The 25,645-nt window shown below is 44.8% G+C and overlaps 1 protein-coding gene and 1 long non-coding RNA gene across 3 annotated transcripts in view; one reads left to right on the forward strand and one right to left on the reverse strand.

The window, feature by feature from the left end:
- Positions 1-737: 737 nt before the first annotated feature.
- Positions 738-25,645, reverse strand: part of LOC144125939 (long-chain-fatty-acid--CoA ligase 5-like) — a 50,623-nt gene continuing 25,715 nt past the window's right edge. For both annotated transcript variants that reach the window (XM_077659768.1, XM_077659767.1), the window contains exons 13-21: positions 15,598-15,748; positions 14,788-14,857; positions 14,117-14,205; positions 10,984-11,100; positions 9,062-9,115; positions 7,220-7,309; positions 4,566-4,673; positions 4,307-4,378; positions 738-2,345 (exon numbers count right to left, since the gene is read on the reverse strand). In XM_077659768.1, coding sequence (XP_077515894.1) covers positions 2,196-2,345; positions 4,307-4,378; positions 4,566-4,673; positions 7,220-7,309; positions 9,062-9,115; positions 10,984-11,100; positions 14,117-14,205; positions 14,788-14,857; positions 15,598-15,748 — 901 coding nt within the window. In that variant the 3' untranslated portion in view covers positions 738-2,195. The remainder of the gene's footprint in view (positions 2,346-4,306; positions 4,379-4,565; positions 4,674-7,219; positions 7,310-9,061; positions 9,116-10,983; positions 11,101-14,116; positions 14,206-14,787; positions 14,858-15,597; positions 15,749-25,645) is intronic.
- Positions 8,311-12,096, forward strand: LOC144125942 (uncharacterized). Its single transcript, XR_013313439.1, has 3 exons — positions 8,311-8,417; positions 10,282-10,372; positions 12,003-12,096. It is a non-coding gene; the product is annotated as an uncharacterized LOC144125942 (long non-coding RNA).

The following is a 25,645-nucleotide window of genomic DNA, read 5'->3' on the forward strand; positions in this document are numbered from 1 at the left end:
TCTGCAACTTGACAGTCGGTATTGAACTCCTAAGCTGAAGCAGCTTGAAATCTTTGCTTGCACTTAACCTTCCCAACGAAGTTTGTGTAAACTGGTGCCCATTGTGCGAGAGGTAGCAGTGGAAAATGTATTGTGGTCTCATTCTTGGGAGAGGTACAAATATACAGTGGGTTGGTTGCCCAAGCCCAGAGTTCCCATTATGCAAAAGAAAAAAGTTACTTCTCCAAAAGTCGACATGCATGTGCTCATGTCGACTGCTTTGCATGCATGCAGTTCTATGCGTTGGTTGGCCTAATTTTCTTAGGCACACAGAAGAGCTGATATGGAGCAGCATGTTTTCTTCCAAATGCTGGAAGCTCGTCCACTCAGCTTGGTTTTCCTGCATTAAATGCCTCTCTGTACAATCGGGAACAAAAGTTTGCGAGACGAGTGTTCTTGCAAAAACATTTGTTGCAGATCCACCTCGCAACCCAGTCGCCTGATACTGTTGCCAGAAGAAGGAAAATTTAGGCCTAACACCTTTATACAATATCAGGCGACTGGGTAGCATGGTGAGACTACAATAAACATTTTTCCTACAACTCCCCTCCGGCAAGCTTTGCCCCGATAGTACATTCAATACTTCAAAGCCTCTCGGTTATCAAGTTCTCGCAGTAAAGCTAATGCTTATCGAAATTCTAGGCATCTGCGTAAATAAAAACCTTTGATGCAAAGCTCAAGTAATGAAACACTATCACTGGAGGTTCAGGTAGCTTTATTACAAAAAGCATTTCAAGAGTTATGTACAGATCACAGGGCTTCAGTTAAAACTGGTAACGGCACAAGATGATTGATGCAAAGGGACCCTGTACAGCACTTATGCGTGCTTTGACAGAAAAATACAGAAATCGGCCACTATTTGCCAGAATGCATTTTCATCACAAAATAGTCTGCCATGGCAGATAGCCTAGTCAGTGGCTCAATGAGAAGCACGGAAGCAAAAAAAATAGTTACTCTTAAAAAGGCAGTGAGTGTGCACTTCATTAAGAACACGCAAACTTAACAGTGTGCCGCACTTTTAAGCAAGGACCGCGGTGATAATAGTAAAAAGTGCATGCTTCATAGCTTAATGAGAACTGCACAGAATTAAAAATAAAAAAGCAGGTAATGCACAAAGAAACTGCTTGCTCAGTGCAAAGCAGATTCCTTGCCTTACACCCAAAAGCTACTTTGAAAAATACCAAAATGAAAATGAGCAAGCAGAGAAACAAATTACTCGCAAAAATATTTTGCACCGGTTTAAAAAAATGATGCTGATGACAGCTACATCACATTTGGCAGAAGACTGCCACTAACACAACTACTGCATTTGCTCTGCACGTTACGCACATCAAAGCACAGCCTGTGTGAGTGAAGCCAATCTTATGAAATGAAAACAGAAAAGCAGCAGCAGGAATGCCTGTGCAATGTTGGAGCTAAAAATCATCCTATTGTCAAAACTATTCAGATACATTTAAAGTGCAGGCTTTCTGGGTCAGTTGTACACACATGTATGGACTGCAAATGCTGCGCGATGATAAAAACTTGCTGTCACTGAGGCATACTGTACTCAAAACGTAGTGTACCCTATACCCCATCTGTTTGTAAAGTAACAGACGGTTGAGTAAATATATTAGTTGTACATAGCCTCTCAAAATATATACTTCAGAAAACCTCCCCCAAAATAGTAATAAAAAGCATTCTCCTGCTAAACTGCAGGCCCAACATTTGATTTCCGACTCCTATACAAAGACTCACAAGCACTAATTTGATATGCACCACCTAGCTAGAGCATGTGCATCCAGCCAGATGCAAATTGAAGGGGCACATTAGCTGCCAGTGTAACATACCGAGCATTAAAACAAACACTTATGCCGCATACTAAATGCCCACTGGCCTGCATGCTATTCAACTTCAGAGATCTTCGTTTTTGGTTATTTCATAGTGTTTTTGACAACAGCCAGAACTACAACAAGACATTGTCTTGGCTACTACTGGACAAACTACAACAGTATGACAGCTCGAAGCTCATACTTTGCCTGCCTTTGGGTGGTTGAGCAATGTCAGCAGAAAACTAGCTGATGCAGAGTTCAATGGTAAATGTGGAGTGACACAAGGGTTTTTAGAATCTCAAAGTATTGTCCATTCTGCTGGGTTGACAGGCTGGTACTCTGCTGTCACACACTGATGAGCTGGCCTTCTTTGTACAGATCTTCAATGGCACTGGCAAATAACTGTCGTGCCACATTACGCTTGAGCTTCAGCGTGTTCGTTACAAGTCCAGAAGCAAGCAGGTCATTCTCTATGTGAAGATGCAGGTTGTGGACCTGGAAAAATTGACATTCATTATTCGTTGAGAAGATGCACAGCTTGGGATTCGGTGAGTGTAGTAAGGTCCGTATTCCTAGTCTTGGTCAAGGAAGCCTTTTGCACATGCCATGAAATTGAGTGTGCTGCTGCTAGGGAACAATTCTTTCAACTGCCTCACAAACACGCACGCATGCCGTTTATCTGCTGCTTATGCACATGACAGAAGTCTTCTATAGTAAGAGATAAAGGATGCATAAAAAGTAGGGGTGTGCGAATATACGAATCGATTATGTTTGATATTCGATTCGTATTCGTATTGGAAAATTGACATTCGTGAATTTCCGAATATTCGAAAATTCCCGGATACTCGCCAGCGATCGTATACTGCGCATACTTTCATAAATTCGACCGTGGCAAAAGCACAATTTCTGGGCAAATTAGCCGATAATCGAGTTAAGAATTCCAGTAAAACAATACAGAGGTCCTATCCGCTTCCTTCTCCGCCGTTTGTCACGCGGACCGACCGCATCCCGACGCCGCAAGGCTTCCCACATATCACTCGTGCTGCGAACAAGATGGCCGACGGCCCGCTTCGAGCAATCGCAACGCGAAATCGCGCTTTTTTTTAGCCCTTCGGTAATACGTTACATATTTAATGCCCACATCCGAAGAATGAGTCCTGTCGTCTTCATAACTCTCCGAGCGCGACTTCCGCCATCCCGTTTTGTAAACTACGCTATGCGGGAAAGCCTACTTGTGGAATGCCGCAAGTAACCTGCACACCTCTTTAGCGGGCGTAACGGTAGGCGTGGCGACAATCGGAAGGCCTCTGTTGCTAGGGAAAAAAAAAAATTGCCTGGCTGCGTAGCTACGGTTTCTGAGCTTCACCGCTGCCCCGCGGCAATTCGCCGATAGTCCAATCCCAGCTCCGTGCGGCCCCCGGCCCCTTGCTTGCATTTGTGTTGTTCTTCCAGCACTGAAAAACGGGTGGCTCGTCACGTGCTTACAGGTGTTAGCGCGATGGAGCCGCCTCATAAGACCTTACTGCATCTTCACCATTTTCGGCACCTTTTTTTTTTGGGGGGGGGGGAGAGATTTTATTAACAGAGGCCTTCGGATGAACCGGGCATTTCTTCCGGTCCCTTGAACTACGAGTGGATGAGCTTTAATAGTCGTCATGTTATTTTTTTTGTTGCCAGTCTTGTCATTTTATGGATTTTGTTTTGCATGACCTCATTATAGTTTGGATACCGTTATGCTGTCTAATCAAGTAGTATACATTTCTGTGCACATCATGTTTTTTTATATGGTACTGAGACAGTCTAGTTTTGTTTATTTTAGTTGCAAAGACCATACACTATTTTTTAAAAAATAAGGGCAACAACGTTTGCTTGCTCATCGTTTTCTGAATATTTTTTTGTACTGAACAGATATTCGAAGCCATTTTTCTTCATAATCGTATTCGATTTATATTCGAAAATTTCAATATTCGCACACCGCTAATAAAAAGTAATGGCCAGGGTCAATGTTCTTCTCATTTAAATGTTAAAGTCTGCGGCAACAGGAGGACAAGCTGTTCAGTGCTGACTGAACCAGGCTATGAAATTCTTAGTGTTATAGTGCCTTGCATTTCTGTGAAAGCAGTGATATGGGAAGGTAAAGAAGACACGAACTTACTAATTATTTTAGCACCTTCCCACTAAAATAAGCTGGAATGGAGCACTTTAAACTTCTTGGATGACGCCTAAATAACCACATTAAATATAGCTGAGACTCTAGACTAGTGGTACCATGTGGGAGTGCTTGCTCGGTGCCTCTGGATTAACCAGAGATCTTGAGACATGTTACTCATTCCTTTAGTGTCTTACATGCTGCAGACTACTGCTGCTATAGCCTGCAGCTTCAACAGAGTACCCAAGCAACCAACAGGTGCGATTAAAGACTTACAATATGCCCACATATACTGGCATTTCCTTACCTGATGTAGAGAATTCAGTCCACTTTCTTTTCCGAGCGTCTGCATCTCCTTCAGCAATGCTTTACGCACTTTCTGTTGGTTTGGTTGCATGCAAAGGGATAGAGTGTGTACAAATTATGGAAACGGCAGAGTAAAACAGCCAGTGTGACTACAGGCATAAAAAATTAAGAAGAAAATCATTATTCTGTGTACTACCTCACATAATGTTTCCACAAAATTTCACGAAAACAATCAACATGATCCAATGACCTGAACTTACCAAATTTTTGCAAATTTCTGGCAGTGGAGTCTTCTTGTCAAGACCACAGGACACAGCAAGCTCCCTCAAAGGTTCTTCATGAGGGATCACAATGGCAACACAGAATGACTTGTGGGTTTGGGAGAGAAAGGAAAAAAAAAGTATAATATAACACAACACTTAAAAATGCTAAAGCAGAGGTACTTCATAACTTTGAAGCAAATTAGACCTCTTCACTACGAATAAATTCATGATGTGGTCACCCTGACAAGCTTTTGGCTACTTATCATATGTTCTTCACTTGATGTCAACAAAAAGAAACAGCTGACACATTTTAATTACTTCATAGTTACTCCCTTAATTTCAAACAACCATGGTGTCATCCGAGCACACACACAAGCAAGACTGCAGCATCTACAGTGATGAAAAAAAAATATGCACCATGTGTTGCTACAACACGTGTGCTGCTTGCTGAAAAGATGCGATAATCTGTTCACATGATGCTCTTTTTGTTGAAGCTAACACCAGGAGCTCATTTGGTGACTGTAGTGAAGTTGATTAAAGCTCTACGGTGAAGGATGAATAATATGTTCCTAGGAAACCAGACCCTGAGAGTTATATTTATTTCAGTAATTCAGAAGGTGAGTATACCGAACTCTTTACAAACCACTGCTCCAAACTTTGTTGTCTCTGGGTGAAGGAAGAGGACATCAAATTGACACTATGTTCTGAACACTGCATAATTATTGATTATATGTTCTAAAGAAAAAAAAACAAGATCAGTGTCTGGTAGCAGTGGTAGGAATGACCATAAGCTTTCTGGAGCAGGCTATGTAGCGGGCAAAAGGTCAACTGAGCATGGCCTCATGCTTGTACCAGGTGCTCCATGCTAAAAAGTAATGTAAAAACTTACATAGATCAGGTATGATGCACAAGAGATGCAAACCATGCAGGATATCGCATAGCTGGCAGTCATGCTTATACAATAATACACCAGTGTTCAGTTGCGCTTTTGAATGCAGTTCTGACTCAGTTTTGCTTAGGTGGCAGCACTGCTGCTATGCTACGAGTACTGTAGGCAAGAAATGAAAAGCGAACAAGACAATGTAGCCATGGACAGCAAAATATGAAGCTCTTAGCTATAGGAACCTCAATACTAGCTCAGATTATTTTAACTTTGAATGCGCGAAGACTCTTTTCCAGAAGTGATAATCAACCTCTCTTGTATTTCCTCTCCAGGAGCTAATATGTTGGTTTGTTTGTGCTGACACCTCAGTTGTCTTGTTCGCGGTTCATTCATTGCTGATAGTACATGCAAGACACATACATTTATTTTTATTTATTTCAAATACCTGCAGTGCCAAAAGGCACTATTGCAAGGGGGAAAGAGTGCATAACGTTTTCATGAGGGCCACATAAGGAAAGAAGGAAGAAATATACGACGGTACAAAAAAAAGAACCTACAAATGGCAGCAAAAATGGCAAACACGCAAGCAGTTTTACATCCGACAACAGAAGCCGATAAGACACTTCAGTTCGGCATTCAATAATTTTTTTTGGCAGTTGATTCCATTGGTTGATGGTGAATGGGAAAAAATGAGCCATGAAAGACATTACATTGGCAATTAATTTTTCTAATTTTCCATCGGTGATCACATCCCTTAGATGAGGAGGCAAAAAGTAAGTTTCCCTGTCCACTTTAACTATGCCCAAATAAATCCTGAAGAGCAACTCTAACCACATGTTTTTACTGCACCTGCTTAATAGATCCAATCCCTGCCCTTCCTTAAGTGAAGTAACACTGGAAGTAAAGTTATAATTATTACAAAGAAACCGAATGGAGCGGCTTTGTATCTGTTCAAGTATATCAAAGAATTTTAGCTTGTGGGTCCCAAACCACACAGGCATACTCCAATATGGATTGTACATTAGCAAAGTAGTTCTCCAATTTTGAGAGGTGCTGACTTGAGACTATGTTTGATAAAATTCTACATTTTGCAAGCTTTTGCTGATAAATACTCAACATGCTTAGTCCATGACAGTGTCTGCAGTGCAGCATACTGGTTTTGAGACGAAATGCAACTTTCGGCATGTCTGCCGGAAGGTATAAATATGTGAGGAGGGCTGCAGTGCACCTTGTGTGCATTGTTTTTGAACGGCTAACAATTAATAATTAGTGATTCGGCTCATTATATCCACTAGCATCTGCCATTCGCTGTGAAAGGCAGCAAAACTGTGAGTGAAGGCATAACCTTTGCATCCTGGGAACATTGCCAATCATTACCAATACTGAGTCCGTATGACCGACTGATAGAACAGGCTTCGAGGAGATTCACAAGGGTTTGGGTGAAGTTCTTTGATAAAAAGCGCAGTGGAATGAACATATGATTTAAAATGCGACACATAGCGCTGGCACTAGTGAGAAGTATTATAGCATCAACTGTGACACACTCTACAAGATGTGTACAACATCTTGAAGATATGCTAAACACACTAGTACTAATTCCACTTGAAAAAATACTTCTATAGCACGTGCCTTATGTTATTACTAGAATGCAATTATCACTTTGATATGCTAATACAGTCAACAGTCAATTTTTCTCCGCTTAAAAGTGGCAACATCACTTTCATAAGATAACATACAGGGTGTGCCTTAAGACAGAAAAGACCGGCACCTGGGTTGGACATCCTGTGACAAATACTGTGGCAATGTAATCCATCATGCTGTAGACACTTTCGATTCGTTCTGGCGAAATGAATTCTCCCTGAAAAAAAAAAACAGAAGTGACTTTAAAACGAGGGTCATTTTTCAGTGTACGTGGCTACAGTAGGCTAATACCACAACAGAAAGCTGAGTGAGGATAAACTGCTGAAGCATTCAGAAAGTGGGAAAAAAAGAATAGAAAAATAGCCACAGGACACACAATGCTCGTTGCAAACCTGCTATTTATGTCCTGCCTAAGTTAAATGCTGATTATGAATAGAGGTGCTGCAACTTTGGCAGTGTGTGCAGCTTGTCAAAGGCACTCTCTGATTAACTGCAACATTCTTTGCAACACTGGTACCTGAGCCAAGGGCAGCAAGAAACAAGTAACTCAAGCACCCAACTTAAGCATGTTGTGCTCCATGGTCATGTCAGAATATTCCACTTGGTGAATCGCACAATCAAGTTCTGCTACATCCTGTGGGGGAGTGGCAAGTGAAAGATTTCAAGGAGGGAAATGAGCTCTGGGTCTCAACACATGCACATTACAATCATATCCTGGTAGGGTGAAGAAATAGGATAAAAGTAAAGACATGGCAAAAATGCCAGTCTATACCACTTTCAAGAGGTGGTGCAAACATGAAATGGAAAGTATTTGTTAGTGTGTGCAAAGAAAATGAGCTGCATTGCATATTACATTACTTGTATGTTCCTATTGCAGCTGCTGTAATAAATCTGAGAGAGACCTGGCACCTAACATGCTGATTACGATATAGACTACTGGCCTGACATCACCATGCAATAACTCTTTAGCAAAACTGATAACCATAGGGATGAACGGATTGTGAGTTTCACTGCCAAATTTGTTCGAGTTTTGCTAGATTCACTACCTCGAAGTTTTGCTTCTAAAACAAAGATGACTATGCAACAGCAAAACCAGAAGCAGTGAAAGTGCTGCATATCCACCAGTGTGAAGGATGACTGCAGGAACTGCATGTGGATGCTAGCATGCTTGTGCCCAAGCTGACCTCATTTACTGTGCATAGAAACACTGTCTTTTGTAGCACTACTGGAACCGGAGAACAGCTCCATGATGCACAGCATTCAGAATCACGAGGAAGTCCAAGGCCTCTAACATTACAAGCGTGCCTGCATATGCTTGGCTAAATGTAAGTGAAACGCTGAATTGGAAAGTAAATTTAAAGGGCATTAAACCTCATGTGGCAAATGCAGGGAAATAACCTGCATTTGATTCAGCACGTAGGGATCACAGTTTCAAAAATAAAAGAAATTAAAATGCAGAGCAGATTTACTAAAAAAGTCACTTTTCCTGAAAACAAGTGGTTTGGTTTGGTTTTTTGGTGTAAAATGTCCCAAAGCGACTCGGGCTATGAGGGACGTCGTAGTGGAGGGCTAATTTCAACCACCTGGGGTTCTTTAACGTGCACTAACATCGCACAGTACATGGGCCTCAATGAGTGGACTAAGTTGCCCCAAGAAGTCATGTCCACAATGGTGAAAGAATCTTTTTCCTCATTGCTGTGATATTTATTTTCATTTCAAATTATGCTGCATTGTATTTTCTGCATTGTGTTCTATTTAGCTGCAGGTCTATTGCACTCTTATGTATATTAACTCCAACCTCCCCCTGTAATGGCAAACAAAAATGGCACTATGGGCAAACTGATAAACATATAAATGAATCTTCATCCGTAGCTATTTTTCACGTAGCCATGTAAATACAATTTTTGGAGGAAATGCACAAACTGTGCAGTGCAAGTCTGCTTTCTGCAAGTCCCCTTGTTCCACTAACCTGAGAGAGCTTGAAGATGTCTTTCTTCCTGTCAATAACCTTGAGTGCCCCTGTCTGAAATCAAAAAATAATAAGTCATCAGAAGAAGCACAAGACCATTGCACTTGGACCACACGAATATGGATGGCACAATCTTGGCAGCACCTGCTCCATAGCTGATCCTGAGCTACAGTGCGAGCCATTGTGAGCTATAATGGGCCAATGGTCACAATGGCTCGCATCTCCATACTTGCTCAAGTCGACACGGATATCAATTTGCGATGGAAATGCTGCTGTTTATCCCAGAGAAATTCCTTTTATCACTGTAAAAGACAGCTCTTCCTAACAAACAGGAAAGACAATGAAAAAACTTGAGGCATTTGCAATAACTGCATTCCTAAATATTGTGGAAGAGATCACAAATACGGTTTCTATCTCACTTTGGCACACATATTGCAAGAATAGGCCCCTAAAATGATTAAGTCATAAATTACTGCAGGACACAACAGTCATGTCCATTTGCTTCTGCTGTTCCTCACTTTTACATCCAGCAGTATAACAATCAGAAAGTGAGTGGTTAAGCCTTTTTCTTCATAATTTTGGGTTTGCTCTATTATAATTGCTACCAATGAGGAAATAAAATGAAATAAATTAGAACAAATAGAAAAGCAGTGCTATTTCAAAGGCCAAAATATGCTATGAAAAAAGGTAAGAGGCACGAGTAACAAAAATGAAAATAAAAGAGAAACACAAAGGAAAAGAAATGACACGTAAATGGAAAGTGGAATGATCATGTTAAGAACTAAGCAGGTCCTCCACCACTTTACTTTGCAGTGAATGGGGAAATTTTCCCAGGGCAAACTCCACTAAAATGCTGCCGTTGCTCTCTTATTTCCACCACGAGAAAAAGAGAAAAGTCAGAATTTTTTTCTATTCAAAAGAGGATTAGCTTCAGACAAAGATAATGTCGTAAAAAAAATGTTGCAGTGGATAGTATTTTCTTTCACACAATTCAATTTAATGCAGGAGTGCATTCGCAAATCTTAGAGTTTGTCCACGATTTTCTGCTGGAGCACAAAAATTTTCAAGGCTGGCCTGGGAGAACACAGAATACAGTGTTATCTGGGTGGACTTGGAAGAACATGAAGAGAGAGAAAAAGTAGAACACAAACATGGAGTTCCCATTGCAACACAGATGTACACCTTTATTAATGCAAGTATTTAAACGCCTATGTTTGCAGAGATTGCGAGGAGTGGAAAAGTGTGACAACAGGTGGGGACATGGGCTTGGTCGTGCTTGGCATTGTCAGGAGGAACAGGTAACAAAAAGAGGTAAGAGATGGCAACTCACGCGAAGCGTGATCTATGCACTTGGGCACTCAAGCTTGGTCATGCTTGGGATAGTGAGGAAGAGGCTGAGTGAAGAGACAACAGGCGCATGCATAGCCGCAGTAGTCTCAGCCAGAATTTGTGGACGCGACTGCAAATTTTTCATGAACAGAAAATTGAATGGACACATTGGAGAATACACAAGCAGTCCTGTACCGCTTCACACTGGCCCCTATACTCCGTTTCAAACATCATGTGCAACGCTGTCAAAGCTAGTGCTCTTGTTTGCCTTGCCTGCGTCCGCGACCAAAAAGTAGTGTGTCATTTGTGGTGAGCGAAACATAGTAAATGCTTTGCCTGTAGGCTTACCACATGACACATTTGCCATGATCTTGATTAAATGCACTTTTATTGCTGACAACATGCTGTCGCTTCCTTGTGTCATAGACCACTCTGGCACAGAATAAGCGTGGAGTAACACGCCTCCCTTTATTTTCCCATCCTGACTACTTCCGTACCTTTCAGAGCGTTGCACCTGATGTATGAAACGGAGTATAGCTTAGCCTTTCAGACAGGCAATGAAAGCAGGAGACGTAAGCAGCCAGCATACTTACAGACGTCCACATTCCGATGTCCCCTGTGAGCACCCAGCCATCCTTCAGTACAGTCTTTGCAGTCTCCTCAGGGTTCTTGTAATAACCATGGAAAGTCAGAGGGCTCCGCACACAAATCTGTTGTGGATGGAAAACAATGAAATGTCAGCGTATGATGTCAATTAAGAGACATCAGCTCTGTGCTTGAGCAAATGTGTACATTAAATGCGCACAGAAATGCATCCATTGCAACAGTTACACAATGTGAAAAGATGCTGACATACAACAAGTTTCTCAGATAATAAACTTTTTCTCTTCCACTTCATTCAAAAACATGACAAAACTGTGATGTGCATCACACCAGAGTGACTTCATGATGGCAACTTGCACAAAGAGAACAAGCCTCTAACTTCATACATGGACTGCAAGTTTTATCACGATTAAGCTCTTCTTGCTGGGTAACCATTTTATGTGAAGTTTAACTCAGTCCTGGCTGCAATGTATACAAGCAACTGGTCTATTTGCCAAAGCACAGTAAAAAAAAAAATGAAGGAATAATAAATGAGGGATGAACCATCAGATTTAATTGCACACTTAACAGACAGAAGTGTGGTTAGGTGGTCTGGTTGGTACATAGTCTGTATCATGAGGAAAAAACAATACAAAAAGCAGACAGGAACACTGCTTCCTCTTCTGTCATCTGTTTTGCGTTAGAGCTTCGTCTGTCATGCTGTTTTGGCCATCCTTGCAAAATTTTCTCATGGTGCAGGCACTTAACATAACTGTTAATTTCCTGCTTTCACAGAATTCTGTCACCTGTCCAAGGAATTTTTAGTAACAAGAGCTTACTGAATGTGGTTCTCAGTTGTAAGCTTATGCACCTTTAAGCGGCCCTGAACATCCTCGCCCTTAAGATTGCCAAGTTGTAACATGCAACGAAAAAACTGCTCAACTGCAAACATCTCACCCAAGTTGCATGGTTCTAGGCAGCAAATAGCACTCACAGAGTGCAAAGGTAAGGTCCCTTTGCTTTCTTGCAGTTCCTCCACCATGCCACCATGATGAAATAGCGCGCCTGGCACTTAGGGGAGGGCAGCGGGGCAGTGCTCGCACTTACCCCAGAGCCACTCCAACCACAGTCAGCGACAGCGTTTCTTTGAAATGAAAGGAACGGTACAGGGGTGGAGCCTCTGTCAATCTGTACTTTGACAGCAGGATGGTTGCCTCACATGCTGCTAGGCTTTCTGCTCTGTCGCTGGAGCAGTAGGTGCCATCTATGGACGCTTTTTGGAACTGGACACGCCTAAACAACTCACAATCAAAGAAATTTTTTCCGCAACCCTCTAAAAAAATACACATTTATATCCGAAATATGCCTGAAATAATGAGCGTTATCAATTTACTATGTTTTTAGAGAAAGCTGAAGAGGAACTCGAGCAGGGAACTATATTCACAGTGTAGCAAGAAAAAGTGTCTGGACTCTAGTTCCATTGTTAAGAAAAATTGTCACGGAATATAACCACTGCCACAAGTGCTGCCACTTCAAAGAGTGGCAGGGAGCTGGGCACGGCGTTTCTCAAAGTTACCTGGAAGGAAGAGAGATACCACTGCCTATGCAAGTTCCTTAAAAAGTGCTGCACCTTCCACGAAAATGCTGGGAAACCTAGATTTTGTATTCAGCTTGGCTGGTAGTGTTTGGTCGAAACTGTGGCTTCGGCTGCAGAATCATAGCGGTGCTGCGACACAGGCTATTAAATATCCTACAAAATAATAATTAAAATGTGAAAAAGTAGTACTTCTACATTCACGAAGCCTCTAAAATATGCATGCAATTTTCAGAGTTCTTGAAGAGCGCATCTTGAAGGCCTGTCTCAAGATAAAGCTTTAATTCTGAAGCCAAGAATGAAGTTCACACTCCCTGGCCTTTCTGTAGTGAATGAACTTAAAGAACTCTCAGACGATCCAATGTGGATAGTTTGAATGCGTTCGCATTTGCTGTTGCCGCTGATCCTGTTGTAGCGAGTGCTTAAAGTTTGGCTCCACTTCTCAGTGATTCAAGGGCAGGTAGAGAGGGAAATTAACATGGAAAGAGAGAAAGTGGCTGGTGCCTGTTTACATATTGTTTTATACAGCAGGGAGAAATTTTTTTTAAGGTCGTTGTTTGCTCAATTTATGACACAGACCAGAACAAACAACCCCTAAACTTTGCCAGTGTGCTCGCTGTTGCTGAGTAGCTTTGGAGCTGAGTGGCCAGCTCTGCGACTCGTGTTGTGAAGGCACGGGTTTTCCTTTTTCTTCCAGCTTATGTGTAGTGCGGCTGACTTTATTTTTCTCCGCAACAGGTTTTAGAAAACATGTTAATGGTTCTTGCTAGAAATCAGTGAAATTTTTGCAACAGAAGAAATGTTCCGACTGCCACTAATAAGATTAATAAAAATGGTTGCCTGTTTCGGATTCATGAAGTCCCTACATTCTAACATGTGGGGTCTCAGATCCCTTGTCAGTACTGGTGAACGAGCAGTGGTGCAGCGGTTAAGCAATGTGCTACTGCTCCAGGAGGTGGCTGTTTCAAACACAGCCACCGATTGTGATTGCGAGACCCAGATTTCTCTAGCAGAGCAACCACTCACGACAAATCATTAATTTAACTGCCACCTGCCATGGTGGGCAGTTTGCTCACAATCCAATGAGAAGGCTCTGATGACTGCTCCCTAGAGGGTGCTTGGGAGAGCAACCTGGGCCTGAAGTTCGTTATATCCGAGGTGGCCACATGTGACGGCAGTCGCCATTTCTGCTTGCACAAACACTTCTAATGCTAACTTATTAATAACTATGAAGCTGTGTGTAGCCAGGGCAACAGCCTCAGTGGCAACCCTTGTAATCAGGGTGGCGCTCTTGGAAGTTCAAAGCCAAGAGAAAATGGAGGCAAGAATTCAAGCCGAGGTCAATGGCGACAGCTAAACATTGTAAATTCCATTTCTCTGCTCCTTTCACACATCTAGAAAGCACCCATTTAGAACAGCATCGCCCATACGGTGCCTTAGTCTTCCGAGGCACTTTTTGTGACTGGCATGGAAGTAGTTAAGGGCCGTTTTAGAACAGCAAGGCACACACAAGGACACCGAGAGACACGCAGGGACTAGAAGACACAAACCTCTCCTCTGTCGTCTTTGGCAAAGTAGTTCATTTCTGGCACATCAACCAGCTTCAACTCAACCTCAGGAAAAACGCAGCCAACGCTATCTGTAGGAAGAGATGTCGTACAGCTCTATTGAAATCTGGCACTAGTGTTACAATCGGAACACATTCAAACATTACAGAAAATGAACCAGTAAAAGAAACTGCATAAAAAAAAGCACATGAAAAGGGAAAATATTCTTGAGCCACAAAAACGCTACACAAATTTAGTAGCCATTGAAAGATTCAGAAAAACAATTGTCGTATCTTGACCTATATATAGTTATAAAGTCTATAAAACTATGGCAGCACATTCTGCAGACTCTGCCAGAGAAAGCATTAGTACTGGCAGACTGGCTACAATGCCAAGGACATTGCTAAATATAGCAGCCATTGAAAGATTCAGAAAACAATTCTGTCATATCTTGACCTATATCTAGTTCAAGTCTATAAAACTATTGCAGCATATTCTGCAGACTCTGCCAGAGAAAGCATTAGTACTGGCAGACTGACTACAATGCCAAGGACATTGCTAAATAAAATAGTTAAATTTAACAACTTATAAGTACACAATACAGAGGCTTTTTTTTGGAGTTTAATTCCAACAGCATGGTTAGCAAAGTGTATGAAAGATTGTCATGAGCTCACCTCCTATAAAGTCAAATGGTAGGGTGCTTGAAACCACACTGGCTTCAGTGCTGCCATAGACTTCCACAAGCTTGAATGTAAAACAAACCAAGGCAAGACAAGGTCAGGTAATTTAATACAGATGCTCTCACAAATTAGAGACCAGAAGGTTCATTCAAATGCACAGTTTGCCTCAATGAAAAAAAATCCCTGAAGCAACGAAAGTTCTATAAGGAAAAAAATTAAATGTTTGCAGAACAAAATAGCACTGCAGGTAATTGCTGATGAGTAACAAAACTTCTGTGCTGTCTATTCCAACTTCAAATGTAGAATTACCACAAATGAAATTGTGAAATGTACATATGTTTGAGAAGTTCTCTATGTAATGGCTGATTACACATGAGCAATAGTAATTCTGTGTGCATAATAAGGATTACACATGGCAAATAAGCAGAAGGCTTGTAAATAGGACCAAGCAATCCATGTTCGTGGCCATTAATTTGCATACATTGAATACAACATAGCATCTTTTAACTTTACAGTGCTACTGGATATAATATCCAACTCTCACAGTGGTTTGAACAGGAAGTATATAATTTTTTTTAGCACTGTGGTCTGCAACTTATAAAAGCAACAACTTTTAATGATGCAAGCCTGTCTTCTAACAAGAGTTACACAGGATGAGCAATTTTTTTTCCCATGCAGCTCACGTGCTAGGTAAGAACAACCTGAATTAAATTTTTTTTAGCTTTCGAGAACAGAAGAACAAATGTAGTAGAAATCTAAGAAATGCACATGCACAATGGACAAGTCAAGCACATGTAAACTGACATGACATCCAAAGACGCATCTGAAGAACTCCAAAACTTCTGCCTTGGCAGGTGCAGAAGTCGTCAAGCCATAGCGAAAGTTTCCACCAAGCTCATTGCGAATCTTCTTGAAAACAAGCTTGTCCCATATTGTGTCAGTCGTTACAATGCCCCTAAATGAAATAATAAAACATGCGAATCAGAAATTTGTGCCCAATACAAAAAAAAAGTCCAACAACTTATACCCTACATCCAATTTTTTACTTTAGCCAACATGCAACGCTTACAAGAGTTTTTTTACATGAAAAAAAGTAGTCCAGATGAAACCAATTTACAACGAAAAAGCCTACACCATTCTACTGCTCTGAGCACTGGAAGAAGATTTACAGAAGGGAGACTGATGCTGAGGAGAGGCAGGGATTCCACTTTTGCATGGAAGCACTGTGGCATTCATTATTAAATTAGGCAGCCAGGAAGACAAAAATTTGAAAAATTTAGTGTGTGACCTAGACCACAAGACCATTTGTACCATTACTTCAGGCCCTCAAAATTAACCATGGGCAGACCAGACTCAGAGCTAACACATATATATCACATAGAATGCGTGAGAAAAAGAAAAGAAAATCTTGACAATCAACTTTTTTTTCCTTCTAAGTAATAGCCATCCCTTTGTTCCATGCCCTGAATCTATAGGGTAGAGGGAGACCCTTCTTGTGACTGAAGTCAAGAATGTCTAATCAAGCCACTGCAAAGTTACAGGTTTGCTATCAAACCATAGCAAGGATTTTTTGCAGAACACCTTTGCTATTTGTGCAAGATTCTTCTTTCTTTTGCACCTTGATGGCTGTCAATCCCTAGCTGGTCTAAGAACTGATGGCAAAGATGAGCTTGTCAACAATGAGACCAGCCAGTCTACTGTTGCAGTTAGTTTGGTGTGTCCTCCATAACTCACACATATATATTCTATGCACTATACTACATTTTGCATTTTGAAAACAACTATTAGAAGGAAAATACAATAAAGAACTGGACAGCTTTAAAAGGCAACTCCAGCGATTTTTTGACGTTCATGTTAAGATTGTGTGTGCCAAACGACACGGCTGAGAACCATTTAGTTTTCTTGCAAAAGAATTTAAAAGACAGCCACCCACCCTCCTGGTCCATACTGTCATGCAGGCAATCTTTATGGCCAACCCTGTGCCTGACTACGTAAAGCTTGGCATGGGCTGGCAAAGAGCACATGGACAGCAGCCCAGCAGCGAAAAAGTTTTGTGGACGTGGTTGTAGTCTTTGGCTGGCAGTTTGTGCATTGTGGTTCGTGGAGTGACTGTGGTGACCGGTGTTGTGGGGCTGTGGAATGCATGCAAACTGCTCAGAAAGAGACTATGGGAATGCCTTCGCAAAGCGAAGCGACAAGGCGCTTTGCGAGAAGTGAATTTATGCAGAGTGCAGTGCCTCGACTGATTCCCTACTCTAAGAACGCGTATTCGTAACAAACATTTCAAGCAGGAGTGCTACAAAGACTATATTTAAAGCAGGTGTTCAGTTTCGAGACACTGTATTGCAGGAGTTTGTTCAGGTCAGGCGCTGTGCCAACCCTGTATATGCTATGCGTAGACATCTCGAGAGCGTACCGGAAGCTTGGAAAAACTCTAACATCATCTTAATTTATAAGAGCTTGAAAAATTAGACCGATCACTTACTGTCCATTGCCAACAAAGTGTTTACTAAGGTAATCACTGACAGAGTCAGGACCTTAGACTTCAATCAACCAAATGATCAGGCAGGCTTACGTCTACTAGAAAATAGACCATATTCAAACTATCAATCAGGTGATACGAGAAATGTGGAAAATAAAACCAACCACTTTGTTTATAGCCTTCACAGACTGCATAAATGTGTTTGACTAAGTTGAAACCTCAGCAGCCATGGAGGCATTATGCAATCAGGGTGTATATGAGCCTTTAAAAATACTGGAAGATATTTATAACAGCTGCACAGCCACCATAGTCCTCCATAAAGTCAGCAATAAAGTTCCAATAAATGAAGGCATCAAGCAGGGATACACGATCTCGTCAATGCTATTCACTGCCTGTATACAGGAGGTATTCAGAGGCCTGGATTGGGAACAGTTGGGGATAAAAGTTAATAGACAATACCTTAGTAATCTGCAAATCATCGATGATGCTGCCTTGCTAAGTCACACAGGAGATGAACTGCAAAGCATGATCAACGATATAGACAGGCAAAGCAGTACTGCGGGTCTAAAAATTATGCAGAAAACCAAATGTTGAGCATTCTCGGAAGGGAACAGCAGTTTACAATTGGCAATGAGGTGCTGGAAGTGATCGGGAATAAGTCTACTTAGGGCAGCTAGTGACCGCAGATCCGGATCATGAGAGTGAAATAACTAGAACAATAAGAATGGGGTGAAGCGTATTTGACAGGTTCTCTCAGATCATGAATTGCAGTTTACCAATATCCATCAAAAGGGAAGTATATAAAAGCTGTATCTTATGGGTACTCGCGTATGGGGCAGAAACCTGGAGGCTAAAGAAAAGGGCTCAACTTAAATTTAGGACGACGCAGCGAGCTATGGAGAGCAGAATGACAGGTGTAACGTTAAGAGACAGGAAAGGGGCAGAATGGGTCGGGGAACAAACGTGGGTTAATAACATCCCAGTCAAAATCAAGAGGAAGAAATGGGCTTCGACAGGGCATGCAATGCAAAGGCAAGATGACCAATGGTCGTTAGGGGCAAAGGACTGAATTCCAAGAGAAGGCAAGTGTAGCAAGGGGCAGTAGATTTATCTGGGAGGATGATATTGCCACAGTACGACCCCTCCGGTGGCAATATACCGTGGCCGAACTGTTTTACCTGGCGCTTGGCACGCCTTGGACATTCTAGGGGCCAGCGCTTTGTCGTCTTCCTCGCTCAAGCTTCCTGCTGTCTGGCATGTCCCAGCACGTCTCAGTAAACCTGTTTTTCGCACGTCAACCGTTTGTCGGTGATATATTTGGTGGAGGTGCTGGGTACGTCCCATGTACGCTGACTACGCTGATATGCTTGATGCTTCTTCTCAACGCATGGATTCAACCCCAGTCCACAAGGCGAGCCGCCGTCTGTGAGGCCTACAACCAGAGTTCGGCCAACTGACAACGCCGGAAAGGGCCATGACGTCCACCACGGCTAGCCAGACAACTCAGCATTCCGGGACTGCCCCACCATTCGTCTTTCACGCACCTCGGTCGCCACCACTGTTCCATGGTGACAGGTTTGAAGACGTTGAAGACTGGTTGGCGAGCTTTGACTGAGTGGCGGGCTTCAATGAGTGGGAAGGCGAGCGCAAATTGCACATCATCTACTTCGCACTGCAGAACTCGGCCAAGACGTGGTTTGAAAACCACGAAGCTACTTTCACCAACTGGGAGGTTTTTTGCCGAGAGCTGCTGGCGACATTTAGTACCAGCGAAAGAAAGCAGAAGGCAGAAATCGCCCTGCACTCGAGGTCACAGCAGCCCAACGAGAGCGTCGCCATGTTTATCGAGGACATGATGCGACTCTTCAATCGGGCCAACCCTGCTATGCCCGAGGCCTAGAAGGTGTGCCACTTAATGCGTGGCGTAAAAGAGCAGTTATTTGCCGGACTGGTTCGTGGCCCGCCAAGAACGGTGTCCGAACTTCCCAAGGAGGCAATGGGTATCGAGCGTTCCGTGCAGGAACGGGGCGCACACTACAGTCAGGCTACTGTAGCAGCCGCTTCCCAGTACACGCCTCCGTTGCTGCCTGCTGAGGAGCTTCAGGAGCTTGTGAGAAGCCTTGTGCACGAAGAACTGGTGAAACTTCACTCTGAAGCTCCACAGGCCAGCGTTGCTGCAGTAACGGACGTAGTCCGTGATGAAATCCGGCGAGTTGTGCAGCCACCACCAGCTCCACAGCCGGCGCCCTACGTGATGACGTATAGCGAAGTCCTGGGCCAGCGATGCGAGCCTTTTCCCCCGTCGCTTCTGTGCCTCCTCTGCGGTACCCAATAGCAGCAGTACCCTCCATGCCATAGGAGTCCAGGCCCACCAGGAGCAAAGCGTACGTGTGGCGTACGCCGAACAATCGGCCGCTCTGTTACATCCTCCGCCACTGCCCCTACCGCTGAATGAGTTTAAGGGGGTTTTCACCTGACGCACCTCGACCGCGTCACGGTGAAGGGCCATGGGATATCGAGGAGTACCTGGCCGATAGCATGCAGTCCTTGACCTCACAGCGACGCCAGTCCCTAATGCCATCCCCAAGGCGGTTCTCTTCACCCAGCCGCCCGTCGTTCTCTGGCCAGTTCAGAGGTACGTCCCGACATCAGGAAAACTGAAGACGGCGTCCTCCGGGGGTAGGGCCGCCACTACTGGACCGAGTCAAGAGCCTCCACTGTGACGATCCGACCGCGATTCGTCGCGATGATCCAACCGACGACGACCTGACCCGATGAACTCAACTACGCGCTGTGACCGACTGGCTTCCGCCAAAATTCCGGTTGCCCCTGACAACCACGCGATGTTACCGCACTCGTGGATACCGGCACTGATTTTTTTTAGTAATGAGCAGTCGGTTAGCCATGGCCCTCAGAAAGGTTCTGAACCCTTGGACTGGACCGCAGAGCCGGATAGCCGGTGGCCATGTGGCAACGCTGATTGGTGTCTATACTTTGCGAATCCAGATTCGCGGTGTTATTTTCCCTGGCTGCTTTGCTGTGTTACCCGAGTGCTCCAAGGACCTCATACTCGGCTTGGATTTCCTTCGGGAGTACAGTGCCGTTATCAACCTTCCGGAGCTAATCGTGTCGTTTTCCACCTAAGGCCCTGTCGACAACGATACCGAGCCACGCAAGACTAAGTTACGTGTCTGTGATGACCACGTATTGATCCTGTCAAGAGCCAGAAGGTTTGTTACCGTAGAGTGCGATAACAGCCCCGGCATTCGTGGAATCGCTGAAACTAACATGTCGCTGCTCCTGGGTCAGCAAGTCTGTGTAGCTCGCGGAATTATTGAATTGAACAATGGGCAAACCGAACTTTTGGTGACCAATTTTGGTTGTGAACCTCAATATTTACCTGGCAAAACAGCTATTGCGTATTTCGAAGAACTTGGCAAATTCGCGGGACAGCACGCGTGACCCGATTTCCCGGCATGAGTGGAGGCACCGACCACTCCCATAAAAACCGATGTGAACCAGAACCTCCCGTCTAATCAGAAATGCTGCCTAGAGAGCATTATTGAATCTTTCCGCGACTATTTTGCCTTGACCTCCAAGGTTAGGCAGACTCCACTCACAAAGCAATGCCTTATAGTTGATGCAAGCCAGCGACCGTTAAGTCAACTGCCTTATCGGATCTCTTCGAAGGAATGTGATGCCATTCGCCGACAAGTTCAAGAAATGCTCCAGGACGATGTGATACAGCTGTCGATGAGCCCATGGGCATCGCCCGTTGTTCTAGTGGCAAAGAAAGATGGAACCCTAGGGTTCTACATTGATTACAAGCGTCTAAACAAAGTCACCAAAAAAAAACGTTTATCCTCTAACACAAATTGATGAATCCTTGGACCGGCTGCGCCACGCCACGTACTTCTCGTCGTCAGACTCCACTCACAAAGCATTGCCTTATAGTTGATGCAAGCCAGCGACCGTTAAGTCAACTGCCTTATCGGATCTCTTCGAAGGAATGTGATGCCATTCGCCGACAAGTTCAAGAAATGCTCCAGGACGATGTGATACAGATGTCGATGAGCCCATGGGCATCGCCCGTTGTTCTAGTGGCAAAGAAAGATGGAACCCTAGGGTTCTACATTGATTACAAGCGTCTAAACAAAGTCACCAAAAAAAACGTTTATCCTCTAAAACAAATTGATGAATCCTTGGACCGGCTGCGCCACGCCACGTACTTCTCGTCGCCAGATTTAAGCAGTGGCTATTGGAAAATCGAGGTGGACAAACACGACCGGAAAAAGACCACCTTTATTGCACCGGACGGTCTGTACGAATTCCGGGTGCTTCCTTTCGGCCTGTGCTCGGCTCCTGCAGCCTTCCAGCGGATGATGGACACCGTGCTTGCTGATCTAAAATGGAAGTCCTGCTTCGTGTACCTGGATGACATTGTCACCTTTTCCGCCACGTTCGAAGAGCACCTGAGGCGCCTGCGCGCTGTGTTCGCAGGAATTCGTTCGGCCGGCCTTTCCTTGAAGCCCGAAAAGTGTCGCTTCACTTTCCAGGAGTTGAAGTTTCTGGGCCACATTGTAAGCGCTAAAGAAGTTAGCCCTGACCCTGATAAGACAGCCGCCGTCGCTGCTTTTCCCGTGCCAACCGATAAGCACAGTGCGCGCTGCTTTCTGGGTCTGGGCCTATTATCGTCATTTTGTGCACAACTTCTCCCAGATCGCTGAGCCCCTCACCCGCCTCACGAAAGCTGCCGAACTGTTTTTCTGGGGCCAGGAGCAACAACAGGCCCTCGAAGACCTCCGCACTCGTCTCCAAAGTACACCCACCCCATCCTTGGACACTTCGATGAGACAGCCGACACTGAACTGAACGCAGACGCCAGCAACACCGGCCTTCGGTGCGGTCCTTGTGCAGTGGCAAGATGGCCTCAAACGCATAATCACATGCGCAAGCAGCACCTTGTCCCGATCCGAGACGAGCTATTCCACCACTGAAAAAGAATGCCTGGCAATTGTGTGGGCAGTGACCAAATTTCGCCCATATTTATATGGCCGCCCTTTTGGAGTCGTCAGTGGTTACCATTCGCTGTGTTGGCTGGCGAACCTCAAAGATCCCTCGGGACGGCTTGCACGCTGGAGCCTTCTCCTTCAAGAATTCGATGTCACCATCGTCTATAAGTCAGGTAGGAAGCACAGTGATGCCGACTGTCTGTCCCGTACTCCTATCGAGGACAACCGAGCTGATACCGACGACGATTCTGTTTTTCTCGGCGCCATCTCCACGACCATTCTCACACTCAGCACCAATGAGACAGTGAACTACGGCCTCTCATTCAGTATCTTTAAGGAGTGCTCAGTCTCCCCTGCGAATCTTCTCACGGACTGTCGGCATTCTGTTTACGCGACGGCGTTTTGTATAAGAAAAACTACAGCCCGACAGAAGCTGTCTATCTGCTTGTCGTACCTGTGGCCTTTCGCAACGAAGTCCTGCAGGCGTGCCACGATGACCCACTTCTGGTCACCTGGTTTTTTTTTGCACTTTGGCCCGGATACGCCAAAAGTACTACTGGCCAAGGGTTGCTGCAGTTGTCCAGCGTTATGTCAGAACTTGCCACGAGTGCCAACGTCGCAAAACTCCGCCGACTAAGCCAGCCGGACTACTGCAGCCTATGATCCGCCACAAGTCCCCTTCCACCAAGTCGGCATGAACTTACTCGGAGTCCTCGCTGGGTAACCGCCACATTGCGGATGCCACCGACTAATTCAGCCGGTACGGTGAAACAAAAGGTCTTCCACATGGTACCACTGACGAAATTGCAAACTTTTTCATTCAAAACATTGTGCTTAGTCACGGTGCACCCACCATCGTTCTAACTGACAGGGGCACGGCGTTCACCTCGGCCCTTATACAGGAGGTTATGCATCTTAGCGGCACAAGTCATCGCAAAACAACAGCTTAACGCCCACAAACGAACGGACTCACCGACCGGCTCAACATGATGATCGCCAACATGATTTCTATGTATGTCAACACAGACCACCGGAACTGAGGCATCATACTCCCTTACGTCCCATTTGCATATAATACTGCTATACAAGAAACGACGCGCTTCACTCCATTTCGTTTAGTGCATGGTCGCGAAGCCACAACCATGCTGGATGCAATGCTGCTTCTGACTAGTACTACCTCCTCTGTTATGGGTGCTGCCCAATTCGTTAGTCACGCCGAGGCCGCCCGCCAACTCGCTCGACAGCAAGTCCGGCACCAGCAAGTCCACGACGCTCGCCACTACAACCTTCGCCACAGAGCTGTTAGTTACCAGCCTGGCGAACAAGTCTGGGTTTGGAGACCAATCTGCATGCGAGGGTGCTCCGAAAAGCTTCTGCGTCGATATTTTGGACCCTACGAGGTTCTCCGCCAACTCAGTGAGGTGAACTACGAAGTTCTCCCCCAAGGAACTGTTCGCTCCTCTAGACGGCCGACCTCCAAAGTCGTCCACATCACACGGATGAAGCTGTACCACGCCCGCTAGCGCTCTACACCAGACGCCAGACACATCATGCGACGTCCCTTCTCTTCCTGCTTCCCAATGCTGCTGCACCGAATCGGTGCTCTTCAGAGAGGGGGAGTAATGCCACAGTACGAACCCTCCGGTGGTGTCGTACCGCGGCCGAACTGTTTTACCTAGCGCTTAGCACGCCTTGGATATTCTAGGGGCTAGCGCTTTGGCGTCTCCCTCGCTCAAGCTCCCTGCTGTCTGGCACGTCCCAGCACGTCTCAGTAAACCTGTTTTTCGCACGTCAACCATTTGTCGGTGACAATATTAAGAATTTATGAGGGGATATAGTAGCTGCATCTGGAACAGGACAGGGTTAATTGGAGAGGCCTTTGTCCTGCAGTGGGCATAATCAGGCTTATTATGACAATGATGATTACATCTAGAATGGACTCTCGATAATGTTTAGTCACCGCCGTAGTCGAAATACCGCTGTTCAACGAAATACGGCGCTTGTGCCAAGACGGCAGCATGCATAAAAAGCTTTACAAAAACCTAGCAAAGGCTTTCAAGCGCTCCTCCTGCTTGCGACACATTCTTCATTTTTCAATTCTAAACCATCACGGTTTAGGAAAAAGAAATAGGCCTCCTTTCTCTTCTTGGTAGGCCATCAGTGAACAGTGAGTAATTTATCTAAAGTTATCTATAGAGTTTTCATTTGCACTGTTGGAGGACATGGAGAAGAAACCGTGGATTTGAGGTCTGTTTTTGTACTGTGGAGAACCTGTTTCCCACCTCCATCCGACGCGGCCCATCTTCACCATCGTGCGTCAGGACAGCATTGGCTGAGCGAGGAGGGAAGTCTCCCCCATGGGGGAAGCGAAAGCAGTGATGGGAGCGCCACCTCGTAGGTTACGCGGATTTCCACGGAGCCGTTGAGAGTCTCTTCGGGATCCGGCCGGTGTCACGAGCAGTTGCAGTCGCACGCTCTCATCACCTTCCACGGCAGGCGAACGGAGATCCGTAGTGCCTTGCCGCCGGACTTCTGGTTCTAGGCAGCAAGTTGAGTGCAACAAACGCGCGCTCTCGGCACCTTCCCCAGCAAATGCTCGAGGATGGCTTAGCCCCAAGAATGTGGCGCGCACGAGAAAACCCGGCCACCACTGTCGGCGCATACAAACGTTCGCCGCCGATATCTGCGAGTTGCGCCCCTGCCCAGCTGGTAAGTCGGAAGCCCTTCTTACGTAGCCTTCTATTTCCGAGGAATGCCTCATTGATGTTTTGTAGCTAGCTGGCCCACTCTGTGTATTAATTGCAAGTGTAGTAAATAGCATATGAGTGTTCACGTTTTGTCGTCCCTTCCCTTCGTTCCCTCGAGCACGAACCTCCCCGTGGTTAGCGAGCGGAAACGCTGCATCCGTGGAATGAGAGTGCAGGGGCAGAAGGCTGGTCTCCCCTATTTCCACGGTACATGCTGCTGTGATGATGGTTAGCTTTTGGTGCAGCGCGGCAGCATGCAAGTGTGACTTGCTTGCCAAGGGCGGCATCGTCACAGACTTCATGCAAAGCAGCTCTCCGGGCCCCGTGCGGGAGTTTTGGTTTTGATTCCAAGTTTTTTAGTTACTTAAAACTCTGAGCATTTTAAAAAAATGAGGTTGCATGCTCTCATGAGATAGCCCTCGACAACATAAATTAACCATTAACAGAGTTTGGTGAAAAAAAAAAAAAATCACTGGAGTTGCTCTTTAAGCCTAGCAAAATCACTGTGCCTGTTATCAGCACAAGGCAAATGCCTATTTTATAACAATGTATCCAGGCATGTCAAATTCTTTTCATGCTTTCAAAACTGTGGTGGTGCTGTAAGCAATTGC

Source organism: Amblyomma americanum, chromosome 3 (assembly GCF_052857255.1).
Source record: "Amblyomma americanum isolate KBUSLIRL-KWMA chromosome 3, ASM5285725v1, whole genome shotgun sequence".
Taxonomy (NCBI): Eukaryota; Metazoa; Arthropoda; class Arachnida; order Ixodida; family Ixodidae; genus Amblyomma; species Amblyomma americanum.